Source organism: Anser brachyrhynchus (assembly GCF_964034855.1).
Source record: "Anser brachyrhynchus genome assembly, chromosome: 1".
Taxonomy (NCBI): domain Eukaryota; kingdom Metazoa; phylum Chordata; class Aves; order Anseriformes; family Anatidae; genus Anser; species Anser brachyrhynchus.
Window position 1 is genome coordinate 59,842,379 of NC_137694.1, and position 24,193 is coordinate 59,866,571.

At 40.7% G+C, this 24,193-nt stretch overlaps 3 protein-coding genes across 8 annotated transcripts in view; all 3 read left to right on the top strand.

Annotated features, from left to right (window-relative positions):
• NUP37 (nucleoporin 37) overlaps positions 1-6,171 on the top strand; it is a 24,567-nt gene extending 18,396 nt beyond the window's left edge. For 2 of the 3 annotated variants that reach the window (XM_080558806.1, XM_080558805.1), the window contains exons 6-10: positions 1,772-1,862; positions 3,573-3,754; positions 4,258-4,308; positions 4,663-4,756; positions 5,559-6,171. In XM_080558806.1, coding sequence (XP_080414932.1) covers positions 1,772-1,862; positions 3,573-3,754; positions 4,258-4,308; positions 4,663-4,756; positions 5,559-5,672 — 532 coding nt within the window. In that variant the 3' untranslated portion in view covers positions 5,673-6,171. The remainder of the gene's footprint in view (positions 1-1,771; positions 1,863-3,572; positions 3,755-4,257; positions 4,309-4,662; positions 4,757-5,558) is intronic. The other variant, XM_080558807.1, reaches the window with a different exon arrangement.
• LOC308179142 (uncharacterized protein) lies at positions 4,315-12,061 on the top strand. Of its 2 annotated transcripts, none has more exons than XM_080558834.1 (3): positions 4,315-4,641; positions 9,733-10,813; positions 11,287-12,061. In XM_080558834.1, exons 2-3 carry the CDS (start codon positions 10,637-10,639, stop codon positions 11,938-11,940), a joined length of 831 nt encoding a protein of 276 aa, XP_080414960.1. In that variant the 5' UTR covers positions 4,315-4,641; positions 9,733-10,636; the 3' UTR covers positions 11,941-12,061. The 2 variants fall into 2 exon arrangements, with proteins under 2 accessions (XP_080414960.1, XP_080414959.1); XM_080558833.1 differs by lacking the exon at positions 4,315-4,641 and adding an exon at positions 6,308-9,346.
• Positions 12,062-16,024: 3,963 nt separating this feature from the next.
• On the top strand, positions 16,025-23,802 carry LOC308179113 (uncharacterized protein). Of its 3 annotated transcripts, none has more exons than XM_080558765.1 (4): positions 16,025-17,412; positions 17,648-21,095; positions 21,476-22,554; positions 23,028-23,802. In XM_080558765.1, the coding sequence occupies exons 3-4, from the start codon at positions 21,994-21,996 to the stop codon at positions 23,679-23,681; spliced, it is 1,215 nt and encodes a 404-aa protein (XP_080414891.1). In that variant the 5' UTR covers positions 16,025-17,412; positions 17,648-21,095; positions 21,476-21,993; the 3' UTR covers positions 23,682-23,802. The 3 variants fall into 3 exon arrangements, with proteins under 3 accessions (XP_080414891.1, XP_080414892.1, XP_080414893.1); XM_080558766.1 differs by having other exon boundaries at positions 17,648-21,032; XM_080558767.1 differs by lacking the exon at positions 17,648-21,095.
• Positions 23,803-24,193: the final 391 nt, after the last annotated feature.

The following is a 24,193-nucleotide window of genomic DNA, read 5'->3' on the forward strand; positions in this document are numbered from 1 at the left end:
ATAGTTAGGGAGGTAGAAAGCATAAATTTCTGTCTCAACACCTAATAATCTCACTCAGTTCAGGGAAGGAAAGATGATGGCATGCTCCTTTGGCCAAAATGATTCACCGTCTTCTGTTATATCATAATTTTCTCCCTGCACAGTAAATACACATGGAAAGTGTTGATTTGACTTGGACAAATCTACAAGGCAAAATTTCTGGCAATAGAAGAAAGTATTGTATGTTTCTAAATTACCTAATGAAGTAGATATTTCATTTTTTAAACAGTTGTCAGGTTTTTGTTTTGACTTTATTTTAATAAGGACGCTGATCCTTCAACATTAGAGACTGTATTTTCTGCAGGGAAAACAAATATTTGATCTCTTGTGGTTTGGCATAAGAAAATAACATTGTTCATTAAATATATTTACTTTGTTCCGATATATTTTGTCTAGACATATGATGTATTATTTAAGAATTTTTTGAAATCTCTTAAATATAAAGCTCTCAGCACCCTGGTGAGATATAAACTAAAAAAGTCTGGAGGAAGTCAGCAAAAATCCCCTAGAATAAACAATAATAGTACATAGCCACTCATCTAACTCAGCCACTCATCTAAAGACTGAGCAGAACACTACACTTAAAAATCTGGCTGCTTCTAAGGCTTTGTATGTCAGTGAGGAAGGATGTATGTATATATATGTGTGTGTGAAAATGCATTTAAATAGCACACAACCTTGTGGTTAAAACTTATGTTCACAACTGTGATGTCCTTGTCCGACAACTGAGCTCCTGATTTTTTAGGAAATGAGGCAACTGAGCAGTGGCTATGAGGTAAAATGGTGTCTGTATTGTTTTTGCTGCATTTTATAAGCTGAGTAGCTTCATGGCTCAGTAACACTCATATGGAGTGCATCCAAAGAAAACTCACTCATCTTATAACCTACTTTTGGTGCGTCAGCATACACTTCCCTGTCAATCTGTGTTGACCCAATACTGTTGACTGTTCTTATTTCTCTTAATATTTGATATATATATATAGCTGCCTAATATATACTGTAGGTGTTTCTAAAAGAGAAGACTAGACTGACAAACATGACGTATTTGTTGAAAGCTTGCCAAGACCCTTTGTAGGCTAGCGTACCTCTGCCACAAACCCTCTTGTTTGCCATAGCCTCATTTCTAGTTTCTTGTATTTCCATTACTCAGTCTTGTCTTACAAGAAAGAAAAAAAAGGAAATTCATGTGTTATGTAAGCAAAATACTTTAGCGCGTGGTCTTCTCCTTTTCATGGGGAAGTGGATGATTTAAGTTGCTTGGTGCTTCACTCTAGGTTGCTTGTATCAGCTAGATCAACACTGGTCTTCCTGCTTTGTGCTGTCTCACTGTTATTTGTGCCATAGCACAAAGGCTGCAGTGTTGACTTATGAATAAAAAGAGGTAAAAAGAGAAGGTATCATCTAGATTTCATGTGTAGACAACTAAGCTTGTCAAATTGTTTGGACGTTGCCCTTTCAAATCGAGGGTGTGCCTAGTTCATTTTTTAATTACACTCTCTTCAGTACTGGCTTGCTTTTACGGACTTCTATGCACAAGTATTGAGCATCTGCAAATTTAATTCTGGGTGTTCCATTAGTCTGTTTTCTTCTTGAAGTGATCAAGCATGAACAGTATTTCATTTGGTCGCTTCCTTTGTTGAATGTATTGAGGCACCAAATCTGAACTTATTCCAGTCAAATGGCAATACACAGCTAATTACTTTACCTTTTTTTTTTTTTTTTCCTCTTTTAGAGTCTGGGATTTGGAAGGAAATGAGAAGGCCCATTTTGTTTTACGTTCTCCTGGAATGAGTGTGTGCTGGCATCCTGATGAGGCTTTTAAGGTTGTGCTTTCCAGCTCTTCATCACTACCACCTTTAAAATAACAGGAGGATGTACTTCTCTAAACTATGAATCTTTGATGCTATAGTAGGATTTAAGTTTGGGGAGCCTGTGGATGTTGGAACTAGATATTGGAAAGATCTGCTAATGTGAAATCACTGTAAATAAGTTCTCAATCACATTCTCCTCTTTTTACCGTCAATCCCTTGCTCTTCCCATGAGAGATACTCCTTATTGATCACATACATCAGTCATTGTTGATTGCATATTAACTACAGTTACCAGAGGAAAATTTTTATCAGCCATGATAGCAAGATTCACTGCTAACATAGACTGCTGTAAAGCAAGCCAAGTATCTGTTTGAAGTTACCAAGAGAAAAACATTCAGCTTCATTAGCTGAATTACTCTAGTCCTTGCAATCTTGGATTTAGTATTCCTGATGTGCAAATCAATAACTGCCTTAAGTAGCTACAAATAGCTGTTCAGGTTACCATAAAAACACACCAAACAACAGAAAAAAAGCAGTCAAATCAGGTATCAAAATATTTATTTCGCTATAGAGAGGAAGGATCTGTACTCTTACTATAGTTTCCACCAGTATCTTAGTCCTTACTAAGGAGACTGTTGACTCCAGTGTCATCAAAACTGAATGTTTGCCACTATATATGCTACGGGGCAGTTTAGTTACTAGATTAGCCCTAAGCTAATTAGGGCCCTGATAAGCCCTAATTAGCCCTATTTTTTCTGTGCAAAAATATTGAAATATTACACCAGTCTTACATATTAGCTTGTTTTTAGTCTGACCCTTATCAAAGAGCTGGCAAAGGAGAGGTTTTTTTTAGTAAATAAAAGCCCCTTCAAAAAACTAATAAAGCCTTACAGACTGGTGGTTACTGAAAAGCTTATTGAAGTTCAAAATGCTTGCTGCAACATGCCTTCTAGTTTGCAGAAGAGTGTGTTTCTGTGACAGCTATCTTTTCCCAAGCAAATTTGGATGTTGGGGGACGGGAGTAGGTGGGGATGGGAGAGGAGGGGACAGAGTATTTTTAATGCTGCTTTGCCTTCCTTAATTGTTGTTCATGACTATCGGAAAGCCATCCTCCTCATTGAGAATAGATTTTTTTATCATTTCATAAGGAAGCTCTTTCTACATCGCTTAACAAAACACAAATATATTTTATGTTAACAGCAAAAGCTTAGATAAAATCTGTTACAAATTGTTAGGGGATAAAGCAGTAGTAGGCATATAAAATCAGTAAGCATGAATCCAGGTTCTACAGTTAACAATATCATTATTTCCTTGAATGGCACGATCTCTGTCCGTCAGTTCCTTGTACTCAGAACTGGAACTTTTTAAAAGCAAAAAAATATGCATTATGATTCTGAAAGCAGAGTGCAACTCTGTCTGAGAACTGGTGCTTCTAAGCACCAAAATTATGTACACATATATCTAAATCTATACATATATGTATAGATAAAATAATGTAATCACTATGTATAATGTGACAGGAGTATGATTTAAAGTGCTGATTAATTATTGCTGGAAGAATATTCAGGAGAATGTTTTCTAGTAAAATGTGAACAATTGTACCTATCTAACGTCCTAGTATCAATATTTCCTTCAAAATATACTAGGTTTGCTATAGAGTAAAAAGGATGCTAAGACTCATTACAGGCTAAGTTTACAAAGTTCTATTAATTTCTCTTGCAGCTGATGGTAGCAGAGAAAAATGGGACAATACGATTCTACGATCTCATTACACAGCAGGCCATTCTCTCGCTGGAGTGTGAACAAACGCCACTGATGTCAGCAGACTGGTGTTTAAAGAATACTCTTAAAATTGGAGCAGTTGCGGGAAATGATTGGCTCATATGGGATATCACTCGCTCCAGGTATTTTTATGCACAGGACATGTATTTCTTCAGTCTCTCCTTAAGGAGCACATGAAGTGATGGGGCTACTTTGGTGAAACAGCACTTAAATGCTCAATGTATTACACCTCCTTTTCAGTAAACAAATGAACATTCATCAGCAATTACGGAATCAGTACAGATCATTCTTTTTCATGCTTATTTCTATCAATATTTATCTGTTAAAAATACTATGCTGTTTCTTTTTGTCCACTTCAGATAGCATCTCTACTGTTTACCTCTCATTGTAAGGTTTATGCATTTATTACAATCATAAATACATAATTATTGAACCTTAATAATGTCACTAACTACTTCAGTTTGCCTGTTCCAAATTGAATTGTAAGCTGCAGGAAAGCTGTTTTCCCCTCAGTTTTCTCACAAAGAGTAGACAATGTTTCCCCTTCATTGTTTAAAATTATGGTTTTGATACATAATCCGTAGTTGTTTGCAGAACAGTTTTTTACATGGAATGTCTGTTTTAGTTATCCGCAGGATAAGAGTCCTGTCCATGTTGATCGAGCCAGATTATTCAGGTATAAGTGCTATCTATATTTTGTTGTCTCCGTTTTGTTTTTGATATAGTCTGTGCATATGCAAGCACTTACTTGGGAGTTTAGGGACAACTGTGTCTCTTCAACCATTTTTAGTGGGACCTGCTCCATAATCTTAGTGAAATTTGTGAATGACCATGATTTTTTTCTGTTACACAGTAACGTGCATACAGGGCTGTGGGTGGTGAATCATTTACAAGCCATTTCTCTGAATTTATTTCTTTGGTATCAGTGGAATATCTGATGGCTTCACACAGTTACTCACAAGGGAGAAAACTCCAGCATGTGTGCACTTCTGTTAGGAATATTTGAAAGGTATGTTCATTTTATTCATAGGTGGTCCCGAGTGAATGAAAACCTGTTTGCAACCACTGGATATCCAGGAAAGACAACTACTCAACTGCTTGTTCATCATCTAGGACATCCCCAGGTAAATTTTGAATTCAGCTTTTGGATGGAATTGCATCTGTGCTTTTCAAATCAAGCTCATAAATAGTTAAAAGTTGTAGCTAAAAACTAGCCCAAACCATTCAGAAATGATGCTTGGTAATTCTTTTAATTATTTTTTGTCTCATCCATGCTAAAAAAACCTCCCAGACACTATTCAGCCTGTTATTTAAAATGCTGTTTGATCTGTATGTTTTATTTTACTTTGTCTCATTCATACAAAGAGAGAAAAAAAATTTACCTTTTTATTTAATAAGTTCTTTTGTTTTTCTAATTCTAAAGATGCAAAAATCAGCTGGTGTGCATTTTTCAGGTTTGAATTACCTATATGAGTAATGATAATATGTTCAGAGACAGTGCAAGTAAAGCACAGGAAGTATTTTGGTTTTGCTGATGTTAGTGTACATTTGCATAGTTTACAATAAAAAATATTATCTCCAAACATACTAGCTGTGAGTACACATAATAACAGGAAGTAATTTCATTACAAAGGTTTCTAGGTTTGAAAGAATGCATTTAAAATAATAGTGTTAATAAAAATAATGAAAATAGCTGAAAATTTTGTTATCATGGAAGATTTTGATACCTCTTACTTAAGTGTAGTAAGTAGCTACTGAAACTGGGTAGCAGATAGTCAGATTTTTCAGTTTGATTTCTGTTTTATTTTAACTGTGTTTATTAAGGAGTATTAGATATGGGGGGAGTTGCTCGTGTAACTTGGTATATGTGGTATAATAATCACTTATGGTAAGTTGTATTGATATTACTCTTGTTCTTTTTTTAAGCCCATTCTTACTGGTACGGCAGCTGTAGGATCTGGACTGACATGGCACAGAACTCTTCCATTATGTGCAGTTGGAGGAGACCATAAAATTTTCTTTTGGGTAACTGAAATGTAAAATAACCATTTGCTTCCAATATTAAAGTTTACAGCATGATATCCTTTTTGTAGAAAATCAAAGGAAATTACTCTTTGTACTGGTATTTATTCACATGGAGAATACAAGAACAGAACAAGTAAAATAGGAAACGTTTTCTGTTTGATTTTCAGCTCGCAAATGCAACAACTTTTGTACATAAAAATCAGATATCATTCATTTGACACTTTGTTACTTCCCTTAAAATATACACTTTTTTAATATGGTATTTGGTGTGAGGTTTTTTTTTAATTTTTTTTAAAGAGTTTTTGTATGAGAGTCTCAGTTGTGTCTCAGTTAACACAGTGCAAATAGTTTGAAATTGTTCAGAGAGTACCTACAGCAAGAACAGCTGTCTTTGCCTTAACTTTCTGTACCATCACCGTTTTGTAAGAAAGAAATACAATATGTAGTGTCTTAAAATGTTGTCTGTGAATGTGTTTGTTGAATAAAGTATTTCCACAAGCTGGAAAGAAGCTAATGGTGTAATCAGAATAATTTTAAGCAGTATTATTTCTATTAAGACGACAGAGGGTTTCAGTTCCAGTATACCAAACAGCTCATGTTTTTTTTTTTTTTTTTTTTTTTTTTGTCGTTTACAGCCTTTTACAGGAAAGTCAGGGTTTTAAAATTGTATTTATTTATTTTTTTTTTCACAAAGATGTTCCTCTGCTGCCCAGTTTAAAATATCAAATGTATAAAGTTGTTCTGTAACACTGCTTCTCCTGGAAGTCACACTCCATTTTTCTGTATGTACCTATCCATTTTTAAAGCATGTTCTTTCTTTTTAATGTGTTATCTGTTAAGGTTTCTAAGTCACCTTGGACTGTGGACTATTTTTTTAAAAAATGATAGTTTTAACACAATTTTTGAATATCTACAGATGAAAAAAATCAAGATTAACTCTTGTTTATTTGTAGATTTATCTGAACTACCAGCAAACTAAAAGACATTTACCACCTATTCCAAGCTGCGATCATTATTGATTTATATTTATCAATGTAAATATTTTTTTTAGAAAAACTATTTAGTAATTAAATTGGTACAGTTATAACCTGTAAGGTCTTTTTTACTTCAGGATTGTCATATGTAGTCTAAATTGAATTGCCCTCTTCTAAACAAGATAGACTTTCTGTATGTTATCACCATTTTCTTCTGTGTTAACTTTCTTAATATTCAGTAAAATATTGCCACAAAACAAACAAACAAAAAGCAGTAATTATCCTAGACTAGGAACTTCAGTTTGTTTAGCTGGTAATGCCCCACCTCCCTAAACCGTGATATAATCGGGCAACTGCAACAATCTGAAAGACCTCTTTTGACTTTCTCCAGCGGGGTTCCCGTCTGCTACAGCTTGCTCTCCAGTTATCCTTACTAAGGAAACAAAACCTGCAATTATCACTGAATTTACTTCTGCTAATTTTGGAGGAAAGTAATTCCAAGTCCCAAATATAAACGACTTCAATAGATAGAAATTTGAGGAGTCCAAAATAGTGAAACCTGAAAGACTGCTTACTTTGCTAGGCTTTCTATGAAAGAGTTCATTATTAAAACAATGCTTGAGATCCTTCTATGGAAAGCAAGAAAATTATTTAATCCAAAAGCCAGATGCCACAAAGAGTAAATAGAGTTGGTGTAAGGGTATCTAACAGATTTAAATGCGGGTAAATATTTTGATACTACAGCAGTGTCCAATCATAAGCAGTTGCATGCAACTTTTTGAGCCCCTTTTATAAATTTTTTCCCAAGTCATTCACCCACGCACATACAATGCAACAAAACCAGAATTAGTAATAAAAGTAAGTATTCAGATAACCTTATAAAAACGTTTTGGTTATTCCAGCTGGTTATAAGAAAGCACCAAAAGTTCAGAACATGCAAAATAGCCCAGAGAAGTTGATAAAAGTGCAAATGAGCCTCAAAAGTGCGACTGCTTCGCATGCAACCAAGAATCGTATAGCAGTGTTCTTGGTGTCTTTGCTGAAGTGCATTGTCTTTGGTCATACAGGATCAGACTGAAGGGTTTGCCTTTGGTTATTCCATTTCACCAAGCATCTCATCACTTGTCTTAATGTTGGCGTTGTCCAGTGCCTGTTGGCTTTAGATCGTAAAAGGTCATGGAAGACAAGCTGTGGTAATGCAGCTAGAGCTATATCACAGAATCACAGAATCGTCTAGGTTGGAAGTTAATTCCAAGATCACCCAGTCCACCCTCTTACCTAATACTGACAAGTTCTCCACTAAACCGTATCACTAAGCTCAACATCTAAACATCTCTTAAAGACCTCCAGGGATGGTGACTCAACCACTTCCCGGGGCAGCCTATTCCAAGCCTTACGACCCTTTCAGTAAAGAAGTTCTTCCTACCTACCTACAGCCTTCTTTAAGGTAACTGTAGAGAGCGATAAGGTCACCCCTGAGCCTCCTCTTCTCCAGACTCCTCTTCTCCAAGAAGATGCAGCTAGGAGCTGCATCTTCCCAAGTAATGTCATCGTGCCTCTGCTATGACCTTCTCAATTCACTTTTGACCCTGTTCCAACATAATCAAAGCATCTCTCCAGCTCATCTCTCTCCTTATCTTCTGCTTTTCCTTCCATCTCTACCTAGTCTTTAATTTTGAGCCAAAATACCACACTGCAGTTTATCTGAGCTCTTTCCTTACCTGTGTATGCCTTTTCCAAGACTCCTGGGAGACACCCTCAGAACTGAAAGTACTTCTGAAGTAAAAGAAATAATGTGTTATTTTTTGATCGTGGAATGACAAACAAAAGTAGGCCTCCGTTGATTTTCATGACAAAGCTTACCCTGGTTTTGTCTGGGAAAGAGTTAATTTTCTTCTTCTTAGCTGGTATGGTGCTGTGTTTTGGATTTAGGATGAGAATGCTGCTGCTAACACACTGGTGTTTCAGTTGTGACAGAGCAGTGCTTACACAGAGCCAAGGACTCGTCAACTTCTCGTGCTGCCCTGCCAGCGAGGAGGCTGGAGATGCTCAAAGAAAAGCTGGGAAGGGACAGAGCCAGAACAGGAGACCCAGACTGGCCCAAGGGATGTCCCATTCCATATGGCATCATGCTGAACAACAAAACTTCGGGGCTTGGCCAGGGATGGAGGGGTGCTGTTTGGGGACTGGCTGGGTATCAATTGGTGGGTGGTTAGCAATTGCATTGTGCATCATTCATTTTGTATATATATTATTGCTGCTGTTGGTATTGTTTTCCCTCCCTTTCCTGTCTCAACTCACAAGTTCTACGTTTTTTTTTCCCAATTCTCTCCACCATCCCACCGAGAGTGTGGGGGAATGAGCGAACGGCTGTGTGGTGCTTAGTGGCCTGCCAGGTTAAACCACAACAAGAGAGTAACACCAATGTATATACATTGGCTCAGAAACGTTTTTAATACAAACGAGTACTGTTTGGGGCATCGTAATTTAAGTCCAGTCTGGCATTCCACCTAGCATGATGTAGTGCTGGCAAGTGAGAGGACCCTACAGGAAAAGAGCCATGGACTTCCTGGCTGACAACTGCAACATTTTCAGGAAGCATTTCATCATTTAACCATTCTGCTTCCTACCTGGAAAAAAAGAAGTGCTCATGTAAGCCCTGCAATAGTGAAGTAGCTACAACCAGGTGATGGCATGGAGAATGTAAAACATATGGTAAAAAAATGACAAAATTTTAAGTCATGGAAGTCTGGTCATGGTCTTATATGGAAGACCTACAGAAAATAAAAGATGATAACTTGGTAGATAGTCATATTGAATGTAACCATACCGTGTTCTGACAGATACACCAAAACCGTGATCTTCAGTATTGATTAATAAAATTATGTACCAATATTTCTGAAGAGAAAACTGCTTATTCAGAAACGAATGACTTCCCCTTAATGTAACACGCTCCCGAGTGCTATTTCACAAAAAATAGTTCAGATTATTAAATTATAAACAAGGCTAATATTTTAATGTGTAAGATAAACCCAAAAACTATGGAAACGGTATTTCGGTGCAAAGTGACGGTTGCCTAATGAATATTTTTTCCCCCTTAGCAATGAACAAAATGGTTATAATCATCTGGCCAAGCTTTTTGTTAGAAATGATGCTGCTACTATCTTGAGAGAGCTGGAATGCGAGTTTTCCTACAATAAGAAAGTTCAGTTGGAAGGCACCTTCAAAGATCGAGTCCAACTGCCTGACCTCTTCAGGGCCAGCCAAAAGTTAAAGCATATTATTGAGGGCATTGCCCAAATGCCTCTGGAACACAGGAAGGCACGGGGCGTCAACCACCTCACTAGGAAGCCTGTTCCAGTGTTTGACCACCCCACAGTAAAGACTTGTTTCCTGATGTCCAGTCTGAGCTTCACCTGGTGCAGCTTTGTGACATTTCATGCACTCTAGCATTCTTGCTTCAGAAGATGTCAAGGTTGCAAACCAGAGCCACACTGTGATAACATCGTGGTGACACAGGAGCGTCATGGTGACGTTTGAGCTTCCCCCACCAGAACCCCGAGACAGTCCCGTTGAGTCTCACTTGCTGACTGGCAGGACAACAAGCAGCTGTTCACAGAAATGGCTGCAGATGGAAACTCGAGTGACAATGAGGTGAATGAAATTAAACAGGAGCCACTTCCAGAAGAAACGTCATACGTTTTTGCTCCAGACAAGCTGTTTGAGTCTTTGGACTCCCCTTCTCCTGAACCTCTGGGACAGGATAAAGGAGCAGCTTGGGATGCTCCTGTAGCATCAACAAGGGAAGAAAAAGATCCCCAAGCTCTCACTGATGACCACTAGACCAAACATGTTCCTCATAATTCTTCTGAGGAGAACGCTGGCAACGGCAACGTCTTCTCATCCCTCAGCTTCCCAAAGAAACTCTGTCAACTGGCTGAGAGTGACGAATTTAAGGCCATCTGGTGGGGTCACTCTGAAAACTATATCGTGATCGATGAGGAAATGTTTAAAGTGGAAGTGCTGGGAAGGACAAGACCTCCGAGAGTTTTTGAGAGTATGAAAAGTTTCATTCGTCAACTTAATCAGTACGGATTCACCAAACTGCAACAGGACTTGCCAAGATCTCCCTCGCCTCCTGAATTTCCAAAAGAAGAGGATGCATTTTCTGATCATAGGAAGGTACCTCAATTGCTCCACACGTGAACTAATTCTCACAATATTCTGGTGGGAGAGATGGATGTTCCAATAAAATAAGCCTTGGCAATGGAGGAGATGAGGATAACAGTAGATGTTCTGATCTTAATTTCTTTTTCAGGCTACTTCCAGGTATTTTTGAGGTAGCATTGCTGAGTAGTAGAAATGCAGATAAAATACATTTGGGTTGTATCCAATGAGGTTGAACCCATGGAGCAGAAAGATAAATAAATCGGGCTATGATGAGTCTACTTACTTTAAGACATTTGCAACGTACCAGAACTGTATCATCAGGACTGTATCATTAAGTTTTAGTCAGCCTAAGCTTTAGGCTTAAACTGACAATAGATCTTTTTAACCCATGATTGCCTTTAACAATCAAAATTCTTAGTTCTTGTATCTTGCTGTTTCTCAGTCCCAAACCGGTAGCAACTAATTCTTCTCCTTTGCGTTTTTAGATACTCTACTACTATAACCCCAACTTCAAGAGAGATTCTCCCCACCTGCTCAAGAACTGCAAGCGACGAGTTGCTCTGAAGAGGAAAGCCCTGCAGGCGGGGCTGGATGAGAGCTGCCCCAGCAGCAGCCTCTATGCCCAGCCTGGGTGGAGAGATGCTGATATGGATGAGGAGGACCCGCTGGCAGCAGCTCCAGAAGAAGACACACAGCCAGCGGCACCTGCGGGGTCCCCACTCCCCAAGCGCTGGGCAAAAGCCACCCCTCAAGCCAGCGGTGCCCATACAGCCTCGCAGGGCGCTGCTCCCACCCTGCCAGATCCTGCTGCAGCAGCAGGCAGGGACAAGCAGCAGCGCCTGGACCCCTCCCTGCTGCTGTCAAACAGCAGCCAGACCTCAGCTGCCGTTCCTGCTCCCTCCCCACACCACGTCCTACCTGCCCAGATTCCCCTGTGCCCAAATGGAGGAGCTCCGAAGGCTCCCTCGGCCGCCCTGCCTCCCTTCGGTCACCCACTCTTTCCAGTGGCCTTGCTGGCAGCAGCCTCTGCTATGGCCATGCTGCAGCCACCCAGCTGGCAGCCCCTGGCAGCCCCCCACTGCCCGACCTGCACCTGCGACCAAGACAGGGCAGCTGCAGGCGACAGAATGGCACCCTAGCATGGGACCCACTGGAGACAGCAGGGATAGCAGCACCCCCTTACAGGTTCATAGTCTGTTAGTTCATAGATTGATTGTTCTGGAGTTAATCTGGTTGAATAATAAAACTTTTCCAGTTCCAGTTGTCTTTTTCTTCTTATTATTATTATTTTTAAATGCGGAAATCTCAGATTGAATTTGTATTCAATCTCTCAAAAGGAAGTAGAATCAACTGTTCTAACATCAATTTGATCATTTTCCATAACAGACGAGCTCTCTAGGTTCTTAGTCACAGAGAGTAAACGACTGGATAATGTTTGCACGCCACATGCACCGAGGATGCTCTTCCTAATGATGACTTCTAACGGAAAGTTAGGAGAGAGTAATTAAATAACAGCATTTTAATTATGGAAGACTCAGAAAGGGAATGTCACAGAATCACAGAATCACAAAACTGCGGGGGTTGGAAGGGACCTCAAGAGATCATCGGGTCCAAACCCCTGCCAGAGCAGGTTCCCTAGAGCATGCTGCCCAGGTAGGCATCCAGACGGGCCTTGAATACCTCCAGAGAAGGAGACTCCACAACCTCCCTGGGCAGCCTGTTCCAGTGCTCCGTCACCCTCACCGTGAAGAAGTTCTTTCGCATGTTGGTGCGGAACTGCCTGTCATCCAATTTGTGGCCATTGCCCCTTGTCCTGTCCCCACAAACCACTGAAAAGAGGTTGGCCAAATCCCTCTGTCTCCCACGCTTAAGATATTCGTAAACATTAATAAGATCCCCAATTCACCTTAGGGTGAATGCTCGCAAAGTTAACACTAAATGGGCAGGCAGTAACAAACCTTGATTTAATTTCTGAGCTAACATTTACGAAGGAGCTGAGAAACCAATTGCTTTGGCGAGCCCAAACCTGAAAAAACAGAGTTCAGAAGCTATGAAAAGATACGTATTGAGCCTTTACTGTCATAGGAATGTTATAATGGCTATAAATTTGAGAAGTATTTTAAATTGTACAACCCCATTTCTTTAACATCCCAAATACCATTGCTTTGGATCTTCTGCCTTCAGTCTTGGGGAAAATCAAGTAAGGAGATGTCCTGGTTTCAGCCAGGATAGGGTTGTTTTTCTTCATAGGGGCTGGTATGCGCATGTTTTGGATTTAGAAGAAAAATAATGCTGATAACACAGGGGTGTTTCAGTTGTTGCAGAGCAGTGCTTACACAGAGCCAAGGACTTGTCAGCTTCTCATGCTGCCCTGCCAGCGAGGAGGCTGGGGGTGCACCAGGAGATGGGAGGTGACAGAGCCAGGACAAGTGACCCAGACTGGCCCAAGGGATGTCCCACAGCGTGTGTGTGGTGTCATGCTGAGCAACAAAACTCGGGGGGGGCAGTGCTCAGGATGGGGGCTGGGCATCAGTCAGCGAGTGGTGAGCAACTGCATTAGGCACCACTTGCTTTGTACATTCTCCTATCATTAGTATTATTTCCCTTCCTCTTCTGTCTTATTAAACTGTCTTTATCACAACACACGAGTTTTTCCTGGTTTTTTTTGTTATTGTTTTTATTTTTTTATTCTCTCCCCATCCCACTGTGGGATGGAGGAGTGAGGAAATGGCTGTGTGGTGCTCAGCTGCCTGCTGGGTTAAACCACAACAAAGCTGCATGTGAATGCTCAAAAAAAAATTTATTCAGTTTTGTTTACTGGTCTCTTTCAGAAGTTTCCCATCCTTTTATTGGACACAATGTGTATACTGATGCAAAGATTGCATCCTAAAACCATCTCAAAATATTTAGTTGTAATGTGGAAGCAGTGGTAATCCCTTCTCAATATTTTTAACTTACTTTAAGGTAGGTCATGGCCTGATATACGTTGCCCTTTCAAATCGAGGGTGTGCCTAGTTCATTTTTTAATTACACTCTCTTCAGTATTGGCTTGCTTTTACGGACTTCTATGCACAAGTATTGAGCATCTGCAAATTTAATTCTGGGTGTTCCATTAGTCTGTTTTCTTCTTGAAGTGATCAAGCATGAACAGTATTTCATTTGGTCGCTTCCTTTGTTGAATGTATTGAGGCACCAAATCTGAACTTATTCCAGTCAAATGGCAATACACAGCTAATTACTTTACCTTTTTTTTTTTTTTTTTTTTCCTCTTTTAGAGTCTGGGATTTGGAAGGAAATGAGAAGGCCCATTTTGTTTTACGTTCTCCTGGAATGAGTGTGTGCTGGCATCCTGATGAGGCTTTTGAGAATGTACTTTCCAGCTCTTCGTCACTACCACCTTTAAAATAACAGGAGGATGTACTTCTCTAAACTATGAATCTTTGATGCTATAGTAGGATTTAAGTTTGGGGAGCCTGTGGATGTTGGAACTAGATATTGGAAAGACCTGCTAATGTGAAATCACTGTAAATAAGTTCTCAATCACATTCTCCTCTTTTTACCGTCAATCCCTTGCTCTTCCCATGAGAGATACTCCTTATTGATCACATACATCAGTCATTGCTGATTGCATATTAACTACAGTTACCAGAGGAAAATTTTTATCAGTCATGATAGCAAGATTCACTGATAACATAGACTGCTGTAAAGCAAGCCAAGTATCTGTTTGAAGTTACCAAGAGAAAAACATTCAGCTTCATTAGCTGAATTACTCTAGTCCTTGCAATCGTGGATTTAGTATTCCTGATGTGTGAATCAATAATTGCCTTAAGTAGCTACAAATAGCTGTTCAGGTCACCATAAAAACACACCAAACAACAGAAAAAAAGCAGTCAAATCAGGTATCAAAATATTTATTTCGCTATAGAGAGGAAGGATGGGTACTCTTACTATAGTTTCCACCAGTATCTTAGTACTTACTGAGAAGACTGTTGACTCCAGTGTCATCAAAACTGAATGTTTGCCACTATATATGCTACGGGGCAGTTTAGTTACTAGATTAGCCCTAAGCTAATTAGGGCCCTGATAAGCCCTAATTAGCCCTATTTTTTCTGTGCAAAAATATTGAAATATTACACCAGTCTTACATATTAGCTTGTTTTTAGTCTGACCCTTATCAAAGAGCTGGCAAAGGAGAGGTTTTTTTTAGTAAATAAAAGCCCCTTCAAAAAACTAATAAAGCCTTACAGACTGGTGGTTACTGAAAAGCTTATTGAAGTTCAAAATGCTTGCTGCAACATGCCTTCTAGTTTGCAGAAGAGTGTGTTTCTGTGACAGCTATCTTTTCCCAAGCAAATTTGGATGTTGGGGGACAGGAGTAGGTGGGGATGGGAGAGGAGGGGACAGAGTATTTTTAATGCTGCTTTGCCTTCCTTAATTGTTGTTCATGACTATCGGAAAGCCATCCTCCTCATTGAGAATAGATTTTTTTATCATTTCATAAGGAAGCTCTTTCTACATTGCTTAACAAAACACAAATATATTTTATGTTAACAGCAAAAGCTTAGATAAAATCTGTTACAAATTGTTAGGGGATAAAGCAGTAGTAGGCATATAAAATCAGTAAGCATGAATCCAGTTGCGGGAAATGATTGGCTTATATGGGATATCACTCGCTCCAGGTATTTTTATGCACAGGACATGTATTTCTTCAGTCTCTCCTTAAGGAGCACATGAAGTGATGGGGCTACTTTGGTGAAAGAGCACTTAAATGCTCAATGTATTACACCTCCTTTTCAGTAAACAAATGAACATTCATCAGCAATTACGGAATCAGTACAGATCGTTCTTTTTCATGCTTATTTCTATCAATATTTATCTGTTAAAAATACTATGCTGTTTCTTTTTGTCCACTTCAGATAGCATCTCTACTGTTTACCTCTCATTGTAAGGTTTATGCATTTATTTCAATCATAAATACCTTAGTAGAGTCGCTAACTACTTCAGTTTTCCTGTTCCAAATTGAAATGTAAGCTGCAGGAAAGCTCAGTTTTTCCCTCAGCTTCTTCACAAAGAGTAGACAATGTGTCCCTTCTTTAAAATTATGGTTTTGATACTTAATCCGTAGTTGTTTGCAGAACAGTTTTTTACATGGAATGTCTGTTTTAGTTATCCGCAGGATAAGAGTCCTGTCCATGTTGATCGAGCCAGATTATTCAGGTACAAGTGCTATCTATATTTTGTTGTCTCCGTTTTGTTTTTGATATAGTCTGTGTATATGCAAGCACTTACGTGGGAGTTTAGGGACAACTGTGTCTCTTCAACCATTTTTAGTGGGACCTGCTCCATAATCTTAGCGAAATTTGTGAACGACTGTGGTGGTTTTACTCAGGTGGGCAGCCGAGCTCCACCACAACCGCTCTCTCACTCCCCCTCCTCAGAGGAATGGAGAGAAAATACGATGAAAAGGGCTCAAGGGTTGAGATAAGGACAGGGAGATCACGCAGTAATTATTGTGACGGGCAAAACAGACTCAGCATAGGGAGATAGTAAGATTTATTGCCTATTACTAACAAACTAGAGAAGCGAGAAACAAAGGAAAGAAACCAAAAGCACCTTCCCCCCCATCCACCCTCTTCCACCTCCTCCCCCCGAGCAGCGCAGGGGAGGGCGGGAATGGGGGTTATGGTCAGTCTATAGCGCTTCTTCGCCGCCGCTCCTTCTCGGTCACTCTCGTCCCCTGTGCTGTGGGGTCCCTCCCGCGGGATGCAGTCCTTGCTGAACTGATCCGGCGTGGGCTGCCCACAGGCAGCAGCTCTTCAAGAACTGCTCCAGATATGGGTCTGTACCACAGGGTCCATCCCCCAGGAGCAAACTGCTCCAACCTGGATCCCCCACGGGCAGCAGCTCCTGCCGGGTCACCTGCTCCTGCGTGGGCTCCTCTCCACGGGCTACAGGTCCGGCCCGGAATCTGCTTCAGCAGGAGTCTTCCACAGGCCGCAGCCTCCGTCGCTGCAGGTCCACCTGCTCCACCGTGGTCTCCTCCACGGGCTGCACCGTGGAATCCTGCTCCACCGCGGTACTCCATGGGCTGCAGGGGGCCTGCCTGCTTCACCATGGTCCTGGCCACAGGCCGCAGGGGACTTGTGCTCCGGCGCCTGGAGCACCTCTCCCTCTCCTTCTTCACTGACCTTGGCACCTGCAAGGCTGTTCCTCACTCCTCTCAATCTCCTAGCCGCTGTGTAGTGCAGCGTTTTTTTCTCCCTGTCTTAAATATGCTCTCACAGAGGCGCAAAACAACATCACTTACTGGCTCAGCTCTGGTCAGCAGTGGGGCCCTTACCAAACATGGGACAGCTTCTAGATCCTTCTCACAGAAGCCACCCCTATGGCCCCCTGCTACCAAAACCTTGCCACGTAAACCCACTACAATGACCATGACTTTTTCTGTTCCACAACAACATGCATGCAGGGCTGTGGGTGGTGAATCATTTACAAGCCATTTCTCTGAATTTATTTCTTTGGTATCAGTGGAATATCTGATGGCTTCACACAGTTACTCACAAGGGAGAAAACTCCAGCATGTGTGCACTTCTGTTAGGAATATTTGAAAGGTATGTTCATTTTATTCATAGGTGGTCCCGAGTGAATGAAAACCTGTTTGCAACCAGTAGCTACTGAAACTGGGTAGCAGATAGTCAGATTTTTCAGTTTGATTTCTGTTTTATTTTAACTGTGTTTATTAAGGAGTATTAGATATGTGGGGAGTTGCTCGTGTAACTTGGTATATGTGGTATAATAATCACCTATGGTAAGTTGTATTGATATTACTCTTGTTCTTTTTTTAAGCCCATTCTTACTGGTACGGCAGCTGTAGGATCTGGACTGACATGGCACAGAACTCTTCCATTATGTGCAGTTGGAGGAGACCATAAAATTGTCTTTTGGGTAACTGAAATATAAAATAACCATTTGCTTCCAATATTAAAGTTTACAGCATGATATCCTTTTTGTAGAAAATCAAAGGAAATTACTCTTTGTACTGCTATTTATTCACATGGAGAATACAAGAACAGAACAAGTAAAATAGGAAACGTTTTCTGTTTGATTTTCAGCTCGCAAATGCAACAACTTTTGTACATAAAAATCAGATATCATTCATTTGACACTTTGTTACTTCCCTTAAAACATACGCTTTTTTAACATGGTATTTGGTGTGAATTTATTTTTTAATTTTTTTTTAAAGAGATTTTGTATCTGACAGTCTCAGTTGTGTCTCAGTTAGTTCAGAGAGTACCTACAGCGAAAACAGCTGTCTTTGCCTTAACTTTCTGTACCATCACCGTTTTGTAAGAAAGAAATACAATATGTAGTGTCTTAAAATGTTGTCTGTGAATGTGTTTGTTGAAAAAAGTATTTCCACAAACAGGGAAGAAGCTAATGGTGTAATCAGAATAATTTTAAGCAGTATTATTTCTATTAAGATGACAGAGGGTTTCAGTTCTAGTATACCAAACAGCTTGTGGTGGTTTTGTTTGTTTGTTTGTTTGTTTCTATTTACAGCCTTTTACAGGAAAGTCAGGGTTTTAAAGTTCTGTTTATTTATTTAGTTTTTTTCACAAAGATGTTCTACTGCTGCCCACTTTAAAATATCAAATGTATAAAGTTGTTCTGTAACACTGCTTCTCCTGGAAGTCACACTCCATTTTTCTGTATGTACCTATCCACTTTTAAAGCATGTTTCTTCTTTTTAATGTGTTATCTGTTAAGGTTTTCCAGTCACCTTGGACTATGGGCTAATTTTTAAAGAAATTTTGAATATCTACAGATGAAAAAATCAAGATTAACTCTTGTTTATTTGTAGATTTATCTGAGCTACCAGCAAACTAAAAGACATTTACCACCTATTCCAAGCTGCGATCATTATTGATTTATATTTATCAATGTAAATAATTTTTTTAGAAAAATTATTTAGTAATTAAATTGGTACAGTTATAACCCGTAAGGTCTTTTTTACTTCAGGATTGTCATATGTAGCCTAAATTGAATTGCCCTCTTCTAAGCAAGATAGACTTTCTGTATGTTATCACCATTTTCTTCTGTGTTAACTTTCTTAATATTCAGTAAAATATTGCCACAAAACAAACAAACAAAAAGCAATAATTAGCCTAGACTAGGAACTTCCATTTGTTTAGCTGGTAATGCCCCACCTCCCTAAACCGTGATATAATCGGGCAACTGCAACAATCTGAAAGACCTCTTTTGACTTTCTCCAGCGGGGTTCCCATCTGCTACAGCTTGCTCTCCAGTTATCCTTACTAAGGAGACAAAACCTGCAATTATCACTGAATTTACTTCTGCTAATTTTGGAGAAAAGTAATTCCAAGTCCCAAATATAAACGACTTCAATAGATAGAAATTTGAGGAGTCCAAAATAGTGAAACCTGAAAGACTGCTTACTTTGCTAGGCTTTCTATGAACGAGGTCATTATTAAAACAATATTTGAGATCCTTCTATGGAAAGCAAGAAAATTATTTAATCCAAAAGCCAGATGCCACAAAGAGTAAATAGAGTTGGTGTAAGGGTATCTAACAGATTTAAATGCGGGTAAATATTTTGATACTACAGCAGTGTCCAATCATAAGCAGTTGCATGCAACTTTTTGAGCCCCTTTTTTAAATTTTTTCCCAAGTCATTCACCCACGCACATACAATGCAACAAAACCAGAATTAGTAATAAAAGTAAGTATTCAGATAACCTTATAAAAACGTTTTGGTTATTCCAGCTGGTTATAAGAAAGCACCAAAAGTTCAGAACATGCAAAATAGCCCAGAGAAGTTGATAAAAGTGCAAATGAGCCTCAAAAGTGCGACTGCTTCGCATGCAACCAAGAATCTTATAGCAGTGTTCTTGGTGTCTTTGCTGAAGTGCATTGTCTTTGGTCATACAGGATCAGACTGAAGGGTTTGCCTTTGGTTATTCCATTTCACCAAGCATCTCATCACTTGTCTTAATGTTGGCGTTGTCCAGTGCCTGTTGGCTTTAGATCGTAAAAGGTCATGGAAGACAAGCTGTGGTAATGCAGCTAGAGCTAGGAGCTGCATCTTCCCAAGTAATGTCATCGTGCCTCTGCTATGACCTTCTCAATTCACTTTTGACCCTGTTCCAACATAATCAAAGCATCTCTCCAGCTCATCTCTCTCCTTATCTTCTGCTTTTCCTTCTATCTCTACCTAGTCTTTAATTTTGAGCCAAAATACCACACTGCAGTTTATCTGAGCTCTTTCCTTACTTGTGTATGCCTTTTCCAAGACTCCTGGGAGACACCCTCAGAACTGAAAGTACTTCTGAAGTAAAAGAAATAATGTGTTATTTTTTGATCGTGGAATGACAAACAAAAGTAGGCCTCCTTTGATTTTCATGGCACAGCTTATCCTGGTTTTGTCTGGGAAAGAGTTAATTTTCTTCTTCTTAGCTGGTATGGTGCTGTGTTTTGGATTTAGGATGAGAATGCTGCTGCTAACACACTGGTGTTTCAGTTGTGACAGAGCAGTGCTTACACAGAGCCAAGGACTCGTCAACTTCTCGTGCTGCCCTGCCAGCGAGGAGGCTGGAGATGCTCAAAGAAAAGCTGGGAAGGGACAGAGCCAGAACAGGAGACCCAGACTGGCCCAAGGGATGTCCCATTCCATGTGGCATCATGCTGAACAACAAAACTTTGGGGCTTGGCCAGGGATGGAGGGGTGCTGTTTGGGGACTGGCTGGGTATCAATTGGTGGGTGGTTAGCAATTGCATTGTGCATCATTCATTTTGTATATATATTATTGCTGCTCTTCTTGTTGTTGTTATTGTTTTCCCTCCCTTTCCTGTCTCAACTCACAAGTTCTACCTTTTTTTTTCCCAATTCTCTCCGCCATCCCACCGAGAGTGTGGGGGAATGAGCGAACGGCTGTGTGGTGCTTAGTGGCCTGCCAGGTTAAACTACAACAAGAGAGTAACACCAATGTATATACATTGGCTCAGAAACGTTTTTAATACAAACGAGTACTGTTTGGGGCATCGTAATTTAAGTCCAGTCTGGCATTCCACCTAGCATGATGTAGTGCTGGCAAGTGAGAGGACCCTACAGGAAAAGAGCCATGGACTTCCTGGCTGACAACTGCAACATTTTCAGGAAGCATTTCATCATTTAACCATTCTGCTTCCTACCTGGAAAAAAAGAAGTGCTCATGTAAGCCCTGCAATAGTGAAGTAGCTACAACCAGGTGATGGCATGGAGAATGTAAAACATATGGTAAAAAATGACAAAATTTTAATTCATGGAAGTCATGGTCTTATATGGAAGACCTACAGAAAATAAAAGATGATAACTTGGTAGATAGTCATATTGAATGTAACCATACCATGTTCTGACAGATACACCAAAACCGTGATCTTCAGTATTGATTAATAAAATTATGTACCAATATTTCTGAAGAGAAAACTGCTTATTCAGAAACGAATGACTTCCCCTTAATGTAACACGCTCCCGAGTGCTATTTCACAAAAAATAGTTCAGATTATTAAATTATAAACAAGGCTAATATTTTAATGTGTAAGATAAACCCAAAGACTATGGAAACGGTATTTCTGTGCAAAGTGACGATTGTCTAATGAATATTTTTTCCCCCTTAGCAATGAACAAAATGGTTATAATCATCTGGCCAAGCTTTTTGTTAGAAATGATGCTGCTACTATCTTGAGAGAGCTGGAATGCGAGTTTTCCTACAATAAGAAAGTTCAGTTGGAAGGCACCTTCAAAGATCGAGTCCAACTGCCTGACCTCTTCAGGGCCAGCCAAAAGTTAAAGCATATTATTGAGGGCATTGCCCAAATGCCTCTGGAACACAAGAAGGCACGGGGCGTCAACCACCTCACTAGGAAGCCTGTTCCAGTGTTTGACCACTCCACGGTAAAGACTTGTTTCCTGATGTCCAGTCTGAACTTCACCTGGTGCAGCTTTGTGACATTTCATGCACTCTAGCATTCTTGCTTCAGCAGATGTCAAGGTTGCAAACCAGAGCCACACTGTGATATCGTCGTGGTGACACGGGCCTCATGGTGACGTTTGAGCTTCCCCCACCAGAACCCCCAGACAGTCCCGTTGAGTCTCACTTGCTGACTTGCAGGACAAAAAGCAGCTGGTCACAGAAATGGCTGCAGATGGAAACTCGAGTGACAATGAGGTGAATGAAATTAAACAGGAGCCACTTCCAGAAGAAACGTCATACGTTTTTGCTCCAGACAAGCTGTTTGAGTCTTTGGACTCCCCTTCTCCTGAACCTCTGGGACAGGATAAAGGAGCAGCTTGGGATGCTCCTGTAGCATCAACAAGGGAAGAAAAAGATCCCCAAGCTCTCACTGATGACCACGAGACCAAACATGTTCCTCATAATTCTTCTGAGGAGAACGCTGGCAACGGCAACGTCTTCTCATCCCTCAGCTTCCCAAAGAAACTCTGGCAACTGGTTGAGTGTGACGAATTTAAGGCCATCTGGTGGGGTCACTCTGGAAACTATATCGTGATCGATGAGGAAATGTTTAAAGTGGAAGTGCTGGGAAGGACAAGACCTCCGAGAGTTTTTGAGAGTATGAAAAGTTTCATTCGTCAACTTAATCAGTACGGATTCACCAAACTGCAACAGGACTTGCAAAGATCTCCCTCGCTTCCTGAATTTCCGAAAGAAGAGGATGCATTTTCTGATCATAGGAAGGTACCTCAATTGCTCCATACGTGAACCAATTCTCACAATATTCTGGTGGGAGAGATGGATGTTCCAATAAAATAAGCCTTGGCAATGGAGGAGATGAGGATAACAGTAGATGTTCTGATCTTAATTTCTTTTTCAGGCTACTTCCAGGTATTTTTGAGGTAGCATTGCTGAGTAGTAGAAATGCAGATAAAATACATTTGGGTTGTATCCAATGAGGTTGAACCCATGGAGCAGAAAGATAAATAAATCGGGCTATGATGAGTCTACTTACTTTAAGACATTTGCAATGTACCAGAACTGTATCATCAGGACTGTATCATTAAGTTTTAGTCAGCCTAAGCTTTAGGCTTAAACTGACAATAGATCTTTTTAACCCATGATTGCCTTTAACAATCAAAATTCTTAGTTCTTGTATCTTGCTGTTTCTCAGTCCCAAACCGGTAGCAACTAATTCTTCTCCTTTGCGTTTTTAGATACTCTACTACTATAACCCCAACTTCAAGAGAGATTCTCCCCACCTGCTCAAGAACTGCAAGCGACGAGTTGCTCTGAAGAGGAAAGCCCTGCAGGCAGGGCTGGATGAGAGCTGCCGCAGCAGCAGCCTCTATGCCCAGCCTGCGTGGAGAGATGCTGATATGGATGAGGAGGACCCGCTGGCAGCAGCTCCAGAAGAAGACACACAGCCAGCGGCACCCGCGGGGTCCCCACTCCCCAAGCGCTGGGCAAAAGCCACCCCTCAAGCCAGCGGTGCCCATACAGCCTCGCAGGGCGCTGCTCCCACCCTGCCAGATCCTGCTGCAGCAGCAGGCAGGGACAAGCAGCAGCGCCTGGACCCCTCCCTGCTGCTGTCAAACAGCAGCCAGACCTCAGCTGCCGTTCCTGCTCCCTCCCCACACCACGTCCAACCTGCCCAGATTCCCCTGTGCCCAAATGCAGGAGCTCCGAAGGCTCCCTCGGCCGCCCTGCCTCCCTTCGGTCACCCACTCTTTCCAGTGGCCTTGCTGGCAGCAGCCTCTGCTATGGCCATGCTGCAGCCACCCAGCTGGCAGCCCCTGGCAGCCCCCCACTGCCCGACCTGCACCTGCGACCAAGACAGGGCAGCTGCAGGCGACAGAATGGCACCCTAGCATGGGACCCACTGGAGACAGCAGGGATAGCAGCACCCCCTTACAGGTTCATAGTCTGTTAGTTCATAGATTGATTGTTCTGGAGTTAATCTGGTTGAATAATAAAACTTTTCCAGTTCCAGTTGTCTTCTTCTTATTATTATTATTTTTAAATGCGGAAATCTCAGATTGAATTTGTATTCAATCTCTCAAAAGGAAGTAGAATCAACTGTTCTAACATCAATTTGATCATTTTCCATAACAGACGAGCTCTCTAGGTTCTTAGTCATAGAGAGTAAACGACTGGATAATGTTTGCACGCCACATGCACCGAGGATGCTCTTCCTAATGATGACTTCTAACGGAAAGTTAGGAGAGAGTAATTAAATAACAGCATTTTAATTATGGAAGACTCAGAAAGGGAATGTCACAGAATCACAGAATCACAAAATTGCAGGGGTTGGAAGGGACCTCAAGAGATCATCGGGTCCAAACCCCTGCCAGAGCAGGTTCCCTAGAGCAGGTTGCCCAGG